The sequence below is a fragment of the Carlito syrichta genome, unplaced genomic scaffold (genome assembly GCF_000164805.1).
Source record: "Carlito syrichta isolate Samal-C Ts95f unplaced genomic scaffold, Tarsius_syrichta-2.0.1 Scaffold305686, whole genome shotgun sequence".
Classification (NCBI taxonomy): Eukaryota; Metazoa; Chordata; class Mammalia; order Primates; family Tarsiidae; genus Carlito; species Carlito syrichta.
The window spans coordinates 1,183,692-1,199,566 of record NW_007249782.1 but is presented as its reverse complement, the minus strand read 5'-3'; the positions used below and the strand labels follow the sequence as shown (position 1 = coordinate 1,199,566).

The 15,875-nt window shown below is 34.6% G+C and overlaps 1 protein-coding gene across 1 annotated transcript in view; it reads right to left on the bottom strand.

The window, feature by feature from the left end:
- CTNNA3 (catenin alpha 3) overlaps positions 1-15,875 on the bottom strand; it is a 435,250-nt gene that overhangs the window by 35,102 nt on the left and 384,273 nt on the right. The window contains exon 6 of the mRNA XM_021714606.1: positions 10,213-10,476. Coding sequence (XP_021570281.1) covers positions 10,213-10,476 — 264 coding nt within the window. The remainder of the gene's footprint in view (positions 1-10,212; positions 10,477-15,875) is intronic.

Genomic DNA, 15,875 nt, shown 5'->3' with positions numbered 1-15,875 from the left:
GCACTCCAGTCTGGGCGACAGAGTGAGACTCCAACTCAAAAAAAAAAAAGAAAAAGAAAAAGAAAATTCACTGTTCTCAGCTTTCTAGAAATTTTAAATAAGTTATGTTGGTTTTTCAAAGCTTTTCCATATCCACTGGGATTATAATAGAGCTTTTCGGGAAGGTAGAAGGAGGAGTGAGGGGTGAAATACTATCTATTGAGTGCAAGGTACATTATTCAGGTGATAGGTACTTTCACCCATCACAGACTTAATCACTATGCAATATATCCATGTAATACAACTGTACTTGTACCCTCTAAATCTATAAAATAAAAATATATACTTTTTATCTTCTAATTTGTTGAATGTGGTGAATAACACCAGAAGATGTTCTAACATGAACTAACATCATTTTCCTGGAATAAATTCAACTTTGTCATAATGAGTTTTATCTAGTGCTAAACAGTTTACTCACATTTTGTTTAGGATTTTTGCATTTAATTTCATAAATTAGATTGACATGTGAAGTTCCTTCCTTATGTGACCTGTGTAGCACTGGCATTTATTTCACCAGCTTCATACAGTGAATTAGAGAGCTGTTACTTCTTTTGCTATCCTTGGGAGGCTGCTGTAGAAACACATTTACATATTCACAGAAAGGTTTGTAGTACTCCCCTGTAAAACTAACTGGGCTTGCTGTTTATTTTGAGTAAAAATGGCTAGGTAATAATCAATTTAATTATTTAATTTATATTTTCTATCCTAAGTCAGCTTGGATAATTTATATTTTCTAAGGAATCTCCTAGTTCATCCAAATTTTTATTTTTTATCAGTATAAATTTGTTCATAATATTCTTTTAGCATTTTAGTATTTAGAATATTTAGAAATATTTATGAACTCCATACATGCTGTTTTCTGTCTGCTCTCAGTCTTCTTAATCGATCTTACTAGCAATTTGTCAGTTTTATTTGTCTTTACAAAGTACATACTTTTGGCTTTGTTAATCTTCTCTAGTGTATCATTGTGATTTAATTAATTTCTACCATTATCTTTATTACTGTATTAATTTATTCTGGATTTCAATATATTTCTTATATTGTTCTATTTCAAACTTGAAGTGGAAACTTGTCTCATCAGTTTTCAACTTTTCTTCTTTCCTAATATGAGCATTATAATATCCCTCTAAGTACTCCTTTAGTAATGTCCCTCAAGTTTTGGTGTTATATTTTCATTATTTCTCTAGTTACAAGTATTTTTTTACTTTCAATTATTTATTTATGGCCCTGAAGCTATACAGATGTGCTCTTCAAAAAAGATTCTAAATAGTGGGGTAATTTCAGCTAATTACCTAAATATATTTCTAGGCATCCTGCATAATACTAGTTCTTTGAAAACCATTGACTTAGTATGCAGTCAATTTTTGCTGATTTTCCATGTATCTCTAAAAAAAATGTTACAATCTCTTGGTGAATTTAATATTTTATAATGAGACGTAACTATTATTAGCTATTTTTACTAGTATTAGTACAGCTACATCAGCCTTCTTTGGCTATGATTTGTTATATATTTTTCCATCCTTTGACCTTCAAACTTCCCTCACTCTTAATGTTTTTAGGTATGCTCTTTGCAAACAGCACATAGATTTTATATTCTAAGCTATCAGTCTTTGAGTTTGGGAAGTTTAGATTTTCTTTTTATATTTATTATGCTTACAAGAATATTTGGATTTACTTTTATTGTATTTTCTACTGTTGCTTTTTCCTATATTTTTTTCCTCAATTTTTTTCTTTTGGATTGACTGAGTTATTATCTTCTCATACTATTTTTCCCTTCTTCATGGTTGGAAATTATACAATCTATTACTACAAATTTCTTAGTATTTATTCTAAACACTTTAACATGCTCATTTAAATTAATGTAAATCAATTTTTTATAATTTTCAAAAAAATACAAATATTTTAGAACACTTAACTCTGATTTCACCCTTTCTTAATTATATGCTATGTTTCTAGGCACATTAATTCAATATTTTTAATTATACAATGTATACATAGTTATTAACCTCTTATAAAAATTAATTTCTGAGCAGTGGTAAACACACATGTTTACCAATATCCTCTGCTTACAAATTCTTGCATTTGCATTTTTCTCATATGATAATTTTCTTTAGCAATTTCTTCAGTGAGAAGCTGTTGACAATAAACTATACAAGTTTGAGACTGGATAAAAATACCTTTAATTAATTTTTGTCCTTGAAAGATAGCTGCACTGTGTACTGAATTCAAAGTTAACAATTATTTTCTCTCAGGATGATTTCACTGCCTTGTAGCATTTGTGCTTAAAAAATCTACTATTGGTCATCATTCACAGGTAACTTTCTTTTTTTCTATTTTATTTTAAAAATATGCTTTTTGCCTTTAGTGTTCTTCAGTGTCACTACAATATGTACAAATGTAAATTTATTTTAATATACCTTACTTGGGATTTACTGGGCTTCTTAACTACAGAGATTCGGGTCTTCCATCAGTTCCAGGAAATTCTCAGTATCTTTTTTGTACTTTTCTTTCTCCTGGATTTTATTAGAATAAGTTAGAAATTGTCACACCATGTACCTTAACTGCTTTTTTGAAAATATGTTTTACTTCCGTGTCTCTCTGTGGGAAACTACAAGCAACTTCCTCAAATATCTTTCAGATCACTAATCATTCCTAGTCCCCTGTTTTGCCTAATCATTGAATTTTCAATTATTATATTTTTCATTTTAGATAGCTCTGCCTGGTGAATTTTGACAGTCTTTTGTTCTTTCAACATACCCATTATAGTTCAAATGAATACATGAGAAAGTAATGTATATTAAACAAACTAATTTATATGTAGCATCAAATAATTTCAATATCTACAGCGTTTGCGGATCTGTTTCTGCACTTTGTTCTTTCTGTGAAGTCTCACTCATAATAGCTTGCTTATTTGTGTGTCTTTTGAGAACTTATCTAACTTGGAACTGTATAAGAATTGTTTGAAGGCTAGATATAAAGTGCAGAAAGAATTTGAGTTTACTTCTGGCAAGTCTCAGTAGGTATTGCTAGTATAGAATAAACTTTAAATTAGATTTTCGGCTGGGGTTTTAGAGGCTACTGAGATAATATGACTGCTGATTCAAAATTCAGATAAGGACAGGCTTATAGGTAGAAAATGTCCACGATGGATTCTGTTGGTTTTTTGTTTGTTTGGTTGGTTGGTTGGTTGGTTGACTGGTTTTGTTATTCTGAGCCACACAGAGCCAATGCTAAACTAGCCAAATTTTTTCACTATCTCTTGTTGTAGGGGATAGTGTTTTTCCCATTTATCCAACAAAGTGGTCAAATTTTAAAGATTCCCAGTTTCATGCAAGAGACTCTTCTGTGACTTTACAACCAACAGGACACAGGATTTGTCTTTTGTCCTCAGTTTATGATTCCTCAAAATTTAAGCTTCAGGACAAAATTGAAAAGAAATTCCCCTCACCACCTAGTACAATGCTGGTATTGGCTTGATAGTTTTGATTCCTGCTCTTGTATCTGGCCTCAAAGAATATCCCTAATTCACTTATCAGATTACCCGTATATGTAAAAACATATCATTTGCCATTTTTAATTCTTCTACTTCACTATATTTCTAAAAACCAAAACATTTTTCAAACAAATCACATTAACATGCTTAGAGATATCAAAGATGCCCATTTTTTCTTCAGCTCCTAAATGCTAATTTGATTAATAAAGGCCCTCTTTTCTCCTTAAGGTGAAAATTTATGACTATTAGGACTATATTTCCCAAGATTATTCCCCTTAATAAAAGGCAACATAACTCAGAAGTTGCAGGGAAACTTGACTAAGGCTGGACAGAAACTGAGAGAAGAAAATATATACATAAATGTATATATATTATATATATACACACATTATATAAATTTCCAACTAATATGAAAATTGTATATATACTCTTTAGGCTGCCTTATTACAGAAAAAGTTCTGAGCAGCTTCTGGTGGTTTCCCTCACTATAAATTCATGACCCAGTTAAAAGTTAGATAAAGAAGGGCAATGCCCTCAGGTTCCCTCCCATTGTGGGAGCTCTTCTGTCCTCTTAATAAATCCTGTTTTCTCAAAAATAAAGTTAGATAAAGTAGAACCATATATCCTAAGTATATACACTTTCAGATGGCGAAAGAAGAAAAAATAGGGTTTAGGGAAAAATATTCTTCATTCCAATACCACAAAATGACATGCAGCACTTTTATATTTATTAATTTATATTTACTTAGCACTTATGCATAGGGCATTGTTCTAGGTACTGGGGATGCAATGGTAAATAAAGACTATATGAATAATAATACATAAATGGATGTATAAAAAAGAAAAGAAAGTAAATTGAGTGGATTTAGAATCCATCACACTCAGTGATCTATCACAGAAACAAAGAACTGAACACCACATGTTCTCACTCATAAGTGGGTTCTGAACATTTATCAAAATACTTTAAGAGAGGGATCGGCAGTAGTGGGATACTGCCAGGGGAGGGCGGTGGGACACATAATAAAGCTAAAGATACCTGATCCTAAAACGGGGAAGTGAGGACTAGTTGGAGGCCCAAACTTCACCTGCATGTAGACCACCTATATACCTAATCCTGATGTATTCCACATCTTTATAATAAAATAAATTTCTAAAAAAGTAAATATGACAGCTCTTTGAAAATAAAATACTACACACATATCCTTTGTTATTATCATCTTTATTGCATAAGAATTCAGGTAATTTTTGTGTACCACAGTTACAACAACTGCTTTTCCCCTCTACATAAAAAATATGTCTTAATGGACTTGGAATTTTTGAAGTAATTCTCACTGGCAAAGTTTTGTGCTCTATAACATTTTCAAAATTCAATTAATCTACAATTCAATACTTCTCAACTCTCGTTCAGTCACAAATGGAGAAAAAACACCCTATAATTCATGTTGGCCTTTCCAATATATCAATCAATTTAGACTGTACAGTGTTCTAATTCAACTTCTATTTTCTCCGCCAATAAATCTCAGGTTTCATACCCACAACCAGCCATGGACCAGAATGAAAGATTTAACAAAGGCTTCTGTGGGATAGCTGTTGAGTAAGCACTCTGATACATTTCCACACTATAAACATTTAATGAGACTCTCTCCCAACAGTGTATTTACTACATCAATTTATTTCGTAGTATTATATTTGCAGGAACAAAATAGACCAAAGGTTATTTTGGATCCTTTACCAATATAGTTGCCTGTAAATAATGTAAAGTGCAGCCATTTAATTTACAAAATCATTTTAAAAGGCTAAATGCTCAATAAATTCTGCTTTATCTAGTTCAGACAGCCTCAGCGGCTATTTGTAACTTAAATATAAAAATATATAAATTCAGGCATTTGTACTAGTATGCACATCTCTGTCTTTGGAACTAAATTTCAAAGTTTGTTGAGACAGTATTAGAATCCTCATTAGAATCTCAGAGGAATATCTTTAGCACTCTTTCCTGCCTTGTTTGGAAGGAGTGAATTTGCTCTATAATGGACCTTTCTAGAGAAAGAAAATGCTCCATTTTCATGCCTATGCCCGCTCCCAGGAAACTAGACACACACACACACACACACACACACACACACACACACACACACACACTTCCCTCCTCTCCTACCACTGTCATTCCTTGCCTATATCAATCATTTTCAACTAAAGTGAGAAAAAAGAAGAGGCCTCAGAAGAATAAACCATTTGGAAATGCCTTCTATAATACTAAAAATACAGAATGCAGTGTCTGAGATAAACTGAACCCATTATAGGAGAATCTTTTGACACAATTTTGTTTAGTACTGTGAAAAATGTGGTATACAGGCTGAAAATCCCTAAACTGAAAATCCGAAATGCTCGAAAAACTTTTTGAGTGCTGACATTTCACCACAGGTGGAAAATTCCACACCTAACTTCATGTGACAGTTAGCAGTTAAAACACAGTCAAAACTTTGTTTCATGCACAAAATTATTTAAAATATTGTGTAACATTATATTCATTTATGTGTATAAGGTATATATGAAATATAAATGAACTTTGTGCTTGGACTTGGAGCCCATCCCCAAGATTGCTCATTATGTATATGCAAATATTCCAAAATCCAAAACTCAAAATCCAAACCATTTGTGATTCCAAGCATTTCAGATAATGAATATTCAAACTGTATGATCTTCTCCACTTACTATAGCAAATTTCACCTGACCACACTAGATGCTCCCTGAATACAGACTCCAGGTGTTCCCTGGCTTGACTTAACAATGATTTAACTTAACAATGATTCAACTTATGATTTTCTAACTTTTCCACGGTGTAAAAAGGAATATATATTCAGTAGGAACCATACTTCAAATTTTGTACTTTGATCTTTTCCAGGGCTAGCAATATATGGAACTCTGGTGATGCTAGGAAGTGGTAGTGAGCCACAGGTCCAAGTCAACCAAGAGATCACATGAGAACAACCAATACTGTACCCTCTACTACTATACTCAATAAGTATACTGTATTCAATAAGTGGCACAAGATAGTCAGCACTTTATTATAAAATAGGCTTTGCCCAACTTCAGGTTAATATAAGTGTTCTGAGCAAGTTTAAGTTAGTCTAGGCTAAGCTATGATATTCATTAAACATATTATAAATGAATTTTTGACTTATGATATTTTCAACTTAGGATGGGCTTATTGGGACATGTGCCAACATAAGTCAAGGAGCATCTGTGTTTCCAATTAAATGACTCAAATGAGACAAAGTCTTATTCACAAAAAGTTATTCCACCCCTTTCACCGGATTATATTTACAATTTCTCTGATAGCCCATATAGACTGAAAATCTTATGATAACTTGTACTGAATTTTAATAAAGCTTTCTAATTTATATCCGTGGGAACTCAATATAGCACAGAAATTAGAAATCACTCTGGAATTAGAGAGACTAGATTCATATCCTGGTTTCTACGACTCACTAGCTTTCTGACTTGAGCAAGTTATATAACCTATGTCTCATTTTTATTTCTTGAAACAAAAATAAAAGCACCTTATAGGGATACTGTAGTAATTAAATGAATAATCATGAAGTGTTTAGCAATCAAGAAATGTTATATATTTAATTAATTGGGTCCTAAGACTCTCTGACTATCTAGCAGGTATCTATAAGTATCACTAAAATAAAAAAGGAACTTTCAGTCTTGTTATGAAGACAAGATATGCATCTAATGAAAAAGATTACTGAGTGCTCATTACACAGGTCAAACAAGTATATGATGGGGTATTATTAGAGAGTCACCACAAATCTTCTATCTTAGACAAATAGTTTCTAATAATGATCAGGAAACTGATAAAGTTTCATGTGGATGCTACACTTAGGAATTTCATGATGGATTATAAAATTAAGAAAACTGTTAAAGGAAAAGCATATAGAAAGGTTATCCTAAATATGAATGCATTAGGTATCTAATAAGTTTATCATGAAAGTAATAATGTAGGTATTATATGTGTTTAGTTGATTTTTTAAGTTACCAGTAAAACTTTATAATCTTAATTGTATTGATTTCTTCATTATGGAAAATATGCCTCCAAATAGTCATCTCTATAAATGATATTAAAGTCACAATTTACTGAGCACCTACTATGTGGCAGTCACTGCTCTAAGTCTCTGTACATGTATTAATATGTATTATTAACTCATTGACTCAGACAACAACACCATGATATAGGACTTGATATTATCCTCATTTTATTAGTAAGAAAATGGAAAGTTACATAAATAACTTTCCCAGGGTCACACAGTCATCAAGTGCCACACCTGGAGTAGAAACCCAGGCATTAGGGCTTTAGAACCCTTATCTTTTTTTTTTTTTTTTAAATTGAGTTGGAGTTTCACTCTGTCGCCCAGACTGGAGTGCAGTAGCACGCTCCCAGCCACCGCAGCCTCAACCTGCTGGGCTCCAGCGATCCTTCCGCCTCAGCCCTTCAAGTAGCTGGAACTACAGGCGCACGCTACCACGCCTGGCTAGTTTTTGATTTATTGTAGAGATGAGGTCTCGCCAATTTGTCCAGGCAGGTCTCAAACCCGCCGGCTCAGGCAATCCACTCACCTCGGCCTCCCAAAGTGCTGGGATTACAGGCTGAGCCACCGCGTCCAGCCTTGGAACCCTTTTCCTTAAACACTACATTATGCTGCCTCTCATTAAGCAACTCCATGACTAGCTGTCATCACCAATGATCTTTAACATCATATTTGAATATCTCATACATAACTCAAACTCAACATGTTCAAAATTAAGTTTCTGATTTTCCTCCCAAAATCATCTTCAACCACAATCCCCATTCATATAGTTGATGAAAACTTCATCCATCCAGTTGCTCAAGTGAAAAGAAAACACACCTTGTAATTGGTTGTAATAAACACATAGATGTCCAGCCCGTATGCCCCTTTCAGGTAGAACCTGCAATTCAGCTGTGGGGAGTGAGGCCCGCAGACATCCCTTAGTCATCAATTATTGCTAGATAGATCTGCCTCAGCTGCACAGAGTTATCTCTCACTCCCTTCCCAGGGCAGGATGATCTGCATTCAATGACTGAAAGAGGCATAAAGGCATGGCCATTTTTGCCTAACAAGGTACAGTCTGGAGGGCAATGCTCTCTCCAGAGTTTGTGTTGATTGATGCTTTGTGGTTCTGGCTTTCTGGTAGACTTCTTCTTCTGTCCAGTCATGTTTCCTCCTTTTTCCCTTCCTAGAGGCAACACTGTGTTTTCTTTTTTTTCTTTTCTTTTTTTTTTTTTTTGGAGTTGGAGTCTCACTCTGTCGCCCAGACCGAAGTGCAGTGGCCGCTCCCGGCCACCGCAGCCTCGACCTGCTGAACTCCAGCGATCCTTCCGCCTCAGCCTTCCGAGTAGCCGGAATTACAGGCATGCGCTACCATACCAGGCTACTTTTTTATTCATTGTAGAGATGAGGTCTCGCCAAGTTGCCCAGGCGGGTCTCGAACCAGCGGGCTCAGGCAATCCACTCACCTCAGCCTCCCAAGGCGTGGGATTACAGGCTGAACCACCGAACCCGGCTCAGTCTATATTCTACACCCAACCAACATAGTTCTTTTCGGACACAAGTGTCAGCATGTCTCACCTTTGCTTAAAAGCTTACAATGAATTCCCATTTAACTGGTGAAAAAGCCAGAGTCCTTAAGGCCTACACAGCCTTCCATAATCTGGGGCCATTGGGTCTCTAACCTTAGCTTTTTCTCCTCATCCCCTTGTTCTCTCCATCCAGGCACGCTGGCTTCTATGCCATCACTTAAGCACGAGAAACATGCATTTAAGCCTTTGCTCTATTTCTCCATCTGCCCAATTCTCTAACCTCCTTCAAACCTTTGATAATTCTCACCTTTTCAATGTAATATACTATACAACTCAGTTATCTACAGTGTTTATTGTTCTCGTTTTTTGAGTTTTTTGTTGTTGTTGTTTTTGGTTTTTTGGCCTATATTGTCCTGCTAGAATGTGAGACCTTGTAAAAGGCAGTGATGAAATATATCCCAAACACAGTGTACAGTAATACCAATAATAAGTATAATAAGTATTTGTGGCCTGGTTCAGTGGCTCAGCTTGTAATCCCAGCACTTTGAGAGCCCAGGGGTTTGAGAGTAGCCCAGACAACTTGGCGAAACCTCATCTCTACAATAAATCAAAAATTAGTCGGGCATGGTTGTGCACACCTGTAGTTCCAACTACTTGGAAGGCTATGGCAGAAGGATCTCTGGAGCCCAGCAGGTCAACACTGGGGTGGCTATGACCATGCTACTGCACTCTAACCTGGGTGACAGAGTGAGACTCCAACTCAAAAAAAGAAAAAAAAGTATTTGTGGAGTGAATAAATCCTATGCATCATAAGTTGATCTACGTAAAATAACCATTTCAATCTAATTAACAATGAATCAAATTCATTGGTTTCCCTGGTAGAAATGTAAAGGAATCAGAAGTCTACAGGAGAATATTTTTCTGCTAATCAATTCATGGGAAGACACAAGACACAAGAAAATATAGACTGGATAACTGAAATTTTTTTGCACATACTCTGAACTCCAACACGTGGATCTTCCTTTGTTTATTTTTGTATAGGAACATCAAATCACATTTTGTCTTTCTCTTGACTTACCTCTAGCTCATCAAGGGCACTTCCCAGGGTTGCTCCCTGAGGTTCTGGTGGGACTGGCATATTCTGGATGCCTTGTGAAGCATTTGAAATTACATTGAGGGCATTCTGAATTTCTTCGCAAACTGTGTCCTTGCTAGCTTTAAGGGAAGCAACATCAGAATGCTCCAAACAAGCTGAACAAATTGAATGCAAGAGCGGAGAGTTCTCCTTCAATGAGGCCCGGGCTCCTGCAATTTCATCCCTCTGATTTGGAGATTTTAAATCCTGGGAAGTGAAATAAAAAGAATGGTTTCTTAAAATGGGTTATTGGAGAAAGACTTATACAAAACAGCCTCATTTTTCAGTCAATATAAATGAAAAGATAATAGACTAAGTCAGTAATAAATTAAAATCAAGGGCATGCATTATTTCTAGATTCCTTCAGATTCTATTAAAAGTTCTACAATAGGAAAGGTGAGACAGTTCACAAGTAACGGTCATAATTGCGCGGTAATGTAGATCTTACATTTGTCAGTCATATCCTGATAAGTCACTAAAATACTGTGGCATTCACATTATTAAGTGCATTATAATAGAGCTTGAATTACAAGATGCTAATTACCTTTTTCCATAGATGTTAATAATTCCTTTAACCTTTTCATTAAGACTAAATCAATTGAGATAAGAACATTAAATTAAACCTCTCACCATTTAGTTATTTTTTCTGTTCTTTTTTAGAAATACTAATAAATTAATCCTGTATCAATATTTCCTTGAATTATTCAACAAATAGTTACCAAGCACATCACATATGCTGGCCTTGTTCTAGGCTCTTGGTGTACAAATATGAACAGTCCTACAAGGACCTTATTCTTCTGAAGCATATATATGTTCTTTTTTCAGAGGAGGGGTCTACAGCCAAAGAGTAAACTAGGTAAGCAAATATACAAGACAATTTCAGGTAATGGGAATTGCTATGAAGAAAACACAAAAGTGAAATGTTATCGAGACTGACGAGAGCAAAAAGCTGCTTTAGTTTGAGCTGGTCAGAGAAGGTATTTCTGTAGATCTAAGTGAACATCATTAAAGTGTAAATCTAAGTGAACATCATTACAATCAGAGGGAAGAGTAGGAAGAGAAAGTCTTATCTTCATGATAGGCTTTAATTATTAGTAATAGTGACAGGTGACCAAAACTAGCTCAAAACAAAATGAAAAAACCTGGCAATACCTTAACCAATTGATGAAGATTAACATCATCAGTGATGTCACTTGGATATCATGTACTCCTTGATATACCATGACAAAAAAAGAACACAACGTTTGTAGTATTCTCTTCAGAAACTTGTAACCACAGTTTAATCACAAGGAAAAACTACAAACAAAACCAGATGGGGAAGATCCTATATTACACCTGGACAGTATTTCTCAAGATGAGTAAGGTCATGAAAAACAGGAGATTGATAAACTGTCACAGACCAGAGGAGAAGGGGGAGACATAACTAATTGCAATGTGCTACCCTGGATTAGATCCTGGAAAGAAAAAAAATTCATGAAAAACCGGTAAAATATAAATAAAGCCTAATAGCAATGCATCAATGTTTGTTTCTTTGTTGAGACAAATGATGAGATACAGTATTAACAATAGAGAAAATTGGGAGAAAGTATATGAAAACTCTCTGTACCATCTTTGAACCTTTCTTAAATCTAGAATTATCCCCAAATAAAAAGTTTATTTTTTAAAAAGCTAGCTAAAGGGATATTTTCAACAATGTATGCATGTCATATATAATATCTCAGATAAGCTTCATCAAAAACTCATGATAGATGTGATTATTCCCATTTTAAAAATGAGAAAACTGAGGTTCCAAGAGACTAAGTTCCTTAGCCAAGTGGCAGAGCTGAATGGTGGCATTTCATGTATTGTAACACAAGTGAGAAAACTGAGGTTTCAAGAGACTAAGTTTCTTAGCCAAGTGGCAGAGCTGAATGGTGGCATTTCTAGTATTGTAACACAAGTCAGTGTAACTACCAAATCCTGATCCTAGCAACTATGTTATATTCATTTCAACATAAAAACTATTTCCCTTGTTTGCTATACAAGAACAATGACTTGTATTTGCGTAATATCATGTCACTTATAAAGTGCTTCTATACATTATTTTATTGATCATCACAACACCCTTTGTATTATTGGCCCTATTTTAACAAATAGGTATTGAATGTAAGAAGATTAAGAGACTGGTAAAAGAACTGAGATGTAAACCTAAGTCATTTGATTGTAAGCCCCATGCTTTTCTCACAAGACTCTGCTACCGTGGGATAGTGTTGCCTGAGGTTAATAAATGGCTTGTGCTACTATTTTTAAAATTTCTTCACTTCTGAAAATAAAGGCTGTCTGCTACTGTCTGCAGACATAGGAGAGATTAACTTCTTTATAAAATGTAGGGAGGACAGTTAAAAGTAGCTGTCAACCCACTGTTCGTACCAATGACCCAAGAAACACACTTTGTGGTTTTCTAGGCTTGCTACGATTTCCCCCTTTTATTTGTGGTCTGGCTTCTAGTTTCAGTTCTGTCATTAGCACTACAAACTGGGTAAATCATCTACTCTTTCGTGTCTTTCCTTCAGTACAAATGGAGTTAATGATACTCTACTAACCCTCTCACAAAATTGAATACACAGCATATCAGAAGTAGAACATATGTGGAAAACAGGAAAAACATATAAATAATATGAAATTATTTTATTCCTTAAATTTGCCAAACTTGGTATATTCTTTTTGTACTGTGATGATCTTAGTGATTTTCATATTCCACACAATGTTATAGCCATACCTACATTCTTCAGTGTAACTTAGAGGATAGCTTAATGTTTAGAAAGGATGCACAAATCCTCAGAAGAATGATAATAAAAAAATAAACATATTTAGAAAGAGCTGAAGAAAATTATAATAGTAGAGTATAATCACAACTTATTACATAATTCTCTCTGAAGTGACTGTATTTATTTATTTAGAATGGCAGTGTGAAGTTCATGTAGTTTCTGAAAGGACAAAAATCTTTGAACATAAGTTATTACAAAGACAGCTGAAGTTAAACATTATGTATTTTACTCTGATGATGGCTATTTGTAATCTCAATGTAAACTGCGGTAACTTTAATGCTGTAGGGGTTTTAAATTTTAAAAATACAAATAGATTGGGTTTTTGAACCTATGCTTTGTCATCTCCGCTCAAAGCAATTACAGAATCCTTAATGAGCACTGATACCTCAAATAGTAAGCTTGTGAAGCTTGCATAAGGACTGGATCAGTGAACATAACAAAAATAATATAGCAGTAGATAAAGGAAAGAGGGGCAGGAAAGAGAAGTTAAGAAGGAAAGACCGTTTATCCCAAAGGACATCATACATGATAAATTTAATGTAGTAACTAAGCAAAGATAATAATGGAACCAATGACCACCATCTCCCAAACAAAAGGTTTTTGCAGTAGTGTTAGTGGTTGTTTTATTTTGTTTTAACTGATGATAGCAAGGGTCCAAAGGTCCATAGGTTGTCTATTTATGCTAAAATTTTAAACAAGATCAAAACAGGAATTAAATGGTAAGGTCAATTAGGAATTTCTTTGGATAGAAAAGTGTAAAGAATTTAGCTCCTCAAGGATCGAAACTTCTTTTTTAAATGCTTCAAGAAAGAGCTCACATGAAATTTCCAAGTTAAGAAAACATTAAATGCTTCCAGCTGATGAAGAAATACACAGATGGGATTTAAAAAGGAGACCTTACAAGTCTGTGCAAGTGGGTAGAGAAGTGACATATGAATTTTAACCCTGGCAAAAGAACAAAACATATTTAGGAATTTTAAAGATCACAAAAAATAAAAATGAAGGGCTCAAAGCTATCAGTTAATTAATTTAACCATTCATTCAGCAAATATTGTTGAACCTCTACTATACATCAGACAGTGTGCTATATGTTAGGAACGCAAAGAAAAGAAAAGGAGGCAAATATATTTATATAGGAACTAAAATAGAGGAAAGTCCCTCAGTTGGAGGGGATTAAAGTAATATCAGACAAGGTGAATCTTTTTTCCAGATTTATTGAGGTATAATGGACAAATACAAATTGCATATATTCAAAATGTACAACATGATGCTTTTATATCTATATAGTGTAATGATTACTACTATAAAGTTAATCAATACATCTATCACCACATAGTTACCGTGTGTGTGTGTGTGTGTGTGTGTGTGTGTGTGTGTGTGTGTGTATTATGAGGGCAATTAAGATCTACTCTCTCAGCAAATACCGTAAGCAATACAGTATTATTAACTATTATCACTGTGCTGTATATTAGCTCCCCAAAATTTATTCATGTTATAATTAAAAGTTTATACCCTTTGATCAACATCTCCCCATTTCCTTCACACTCCGACCCTGGCAACCACCACAAAACTCTCTGCCTCTATGAGTTTTTTAGATTCTACAAATAAATGAGATTATACAATATATGTCTTTCTGTGCCTGATTTATTTTACTTAGCATAATGTCTTTCAGGTTCATCCAAGTTGTCATAATGATAGGGTTTCAGAGGAAGGGAATCTTACACAGTGAGTAGAAGTTATCCCTGTGAGCAATGCAGAACAAAACAACAAGCAAAAAAAAAAAAAAATGTGCAGAGACCTGAAGCATAAAAAGGCAAGGAGCATTCAGGTGATATTACAAATACAGAAGACTTAAAAAGGAAGGGTGACAAATACAGCAAGAAAAGTAGGAAAGAGACATCTTACATGATATGCTAAGGAATTCTGAAAGCAACAAGCTCAGATGTGTATTTTCAAATATTGCTCTGGCAATAGCCTTTTGAGCAGGTTAGAGAGAATGAAATTACAGTCATGGAGACCAGGCAACAATCCAGGTTCAAGTAAGAGACAATGAGTACCTGCATAGTCTTGCTAGGCTATAGCAGGGTGGATCCAGGAAATATTTATGAGGTAAGACTTTGGCATATTTGGATGAAAAAGAGGAGGAAAAGGTATTTAGAAGCACCTAGAGAATTGTTTCAGCAATTGTGTACATAGCGATGCATTAACCAAAATGGGAACACAGAGAGAGGAATGTATTTGAATGAAAAAAGGTTAATTACATTTTATCATCTGCCAAATATATGATACCAGCAAAAGAATCAAATGAAAATACACTACACATGAATCTAGAGTTAAGAGGAAAGCCTTGGCCAGAAATAGAGATAGGTGAATTACCAGCTCATAGTTGAGAGCTAAAGTCATGTGTGTGAAGGTTCAGGGCCTTTACTCAGGATGAATGTTACCATAAGAAGAACCTGGAGATCATCATAAATTGTTGTTGAAAGATATTAACCCCAAAATTTTTGTGCACTCTAAATGGATCAAAGATCTAAATCCTCAAACTATAAGACTCTTAGAAAATGCGGAAGACATCCCATAGGAATCAGAGTAGGCAACTAATTCCTGATCAAAACCCCAGATGCCCATGCCATAAGAGACAAGATAGAAAAGTGGGATGTGCCAAAAGGTAAAAAACAGCCCCATTAAAAAGTGGGCAAAAGACATGAATAGACACTTCTCAAAAGAAGACATACAGGCAGCCAACAGATACATGAAAAAGTGCTCAGCCTCACTAATCATCAGAGAAATGCAAATCAA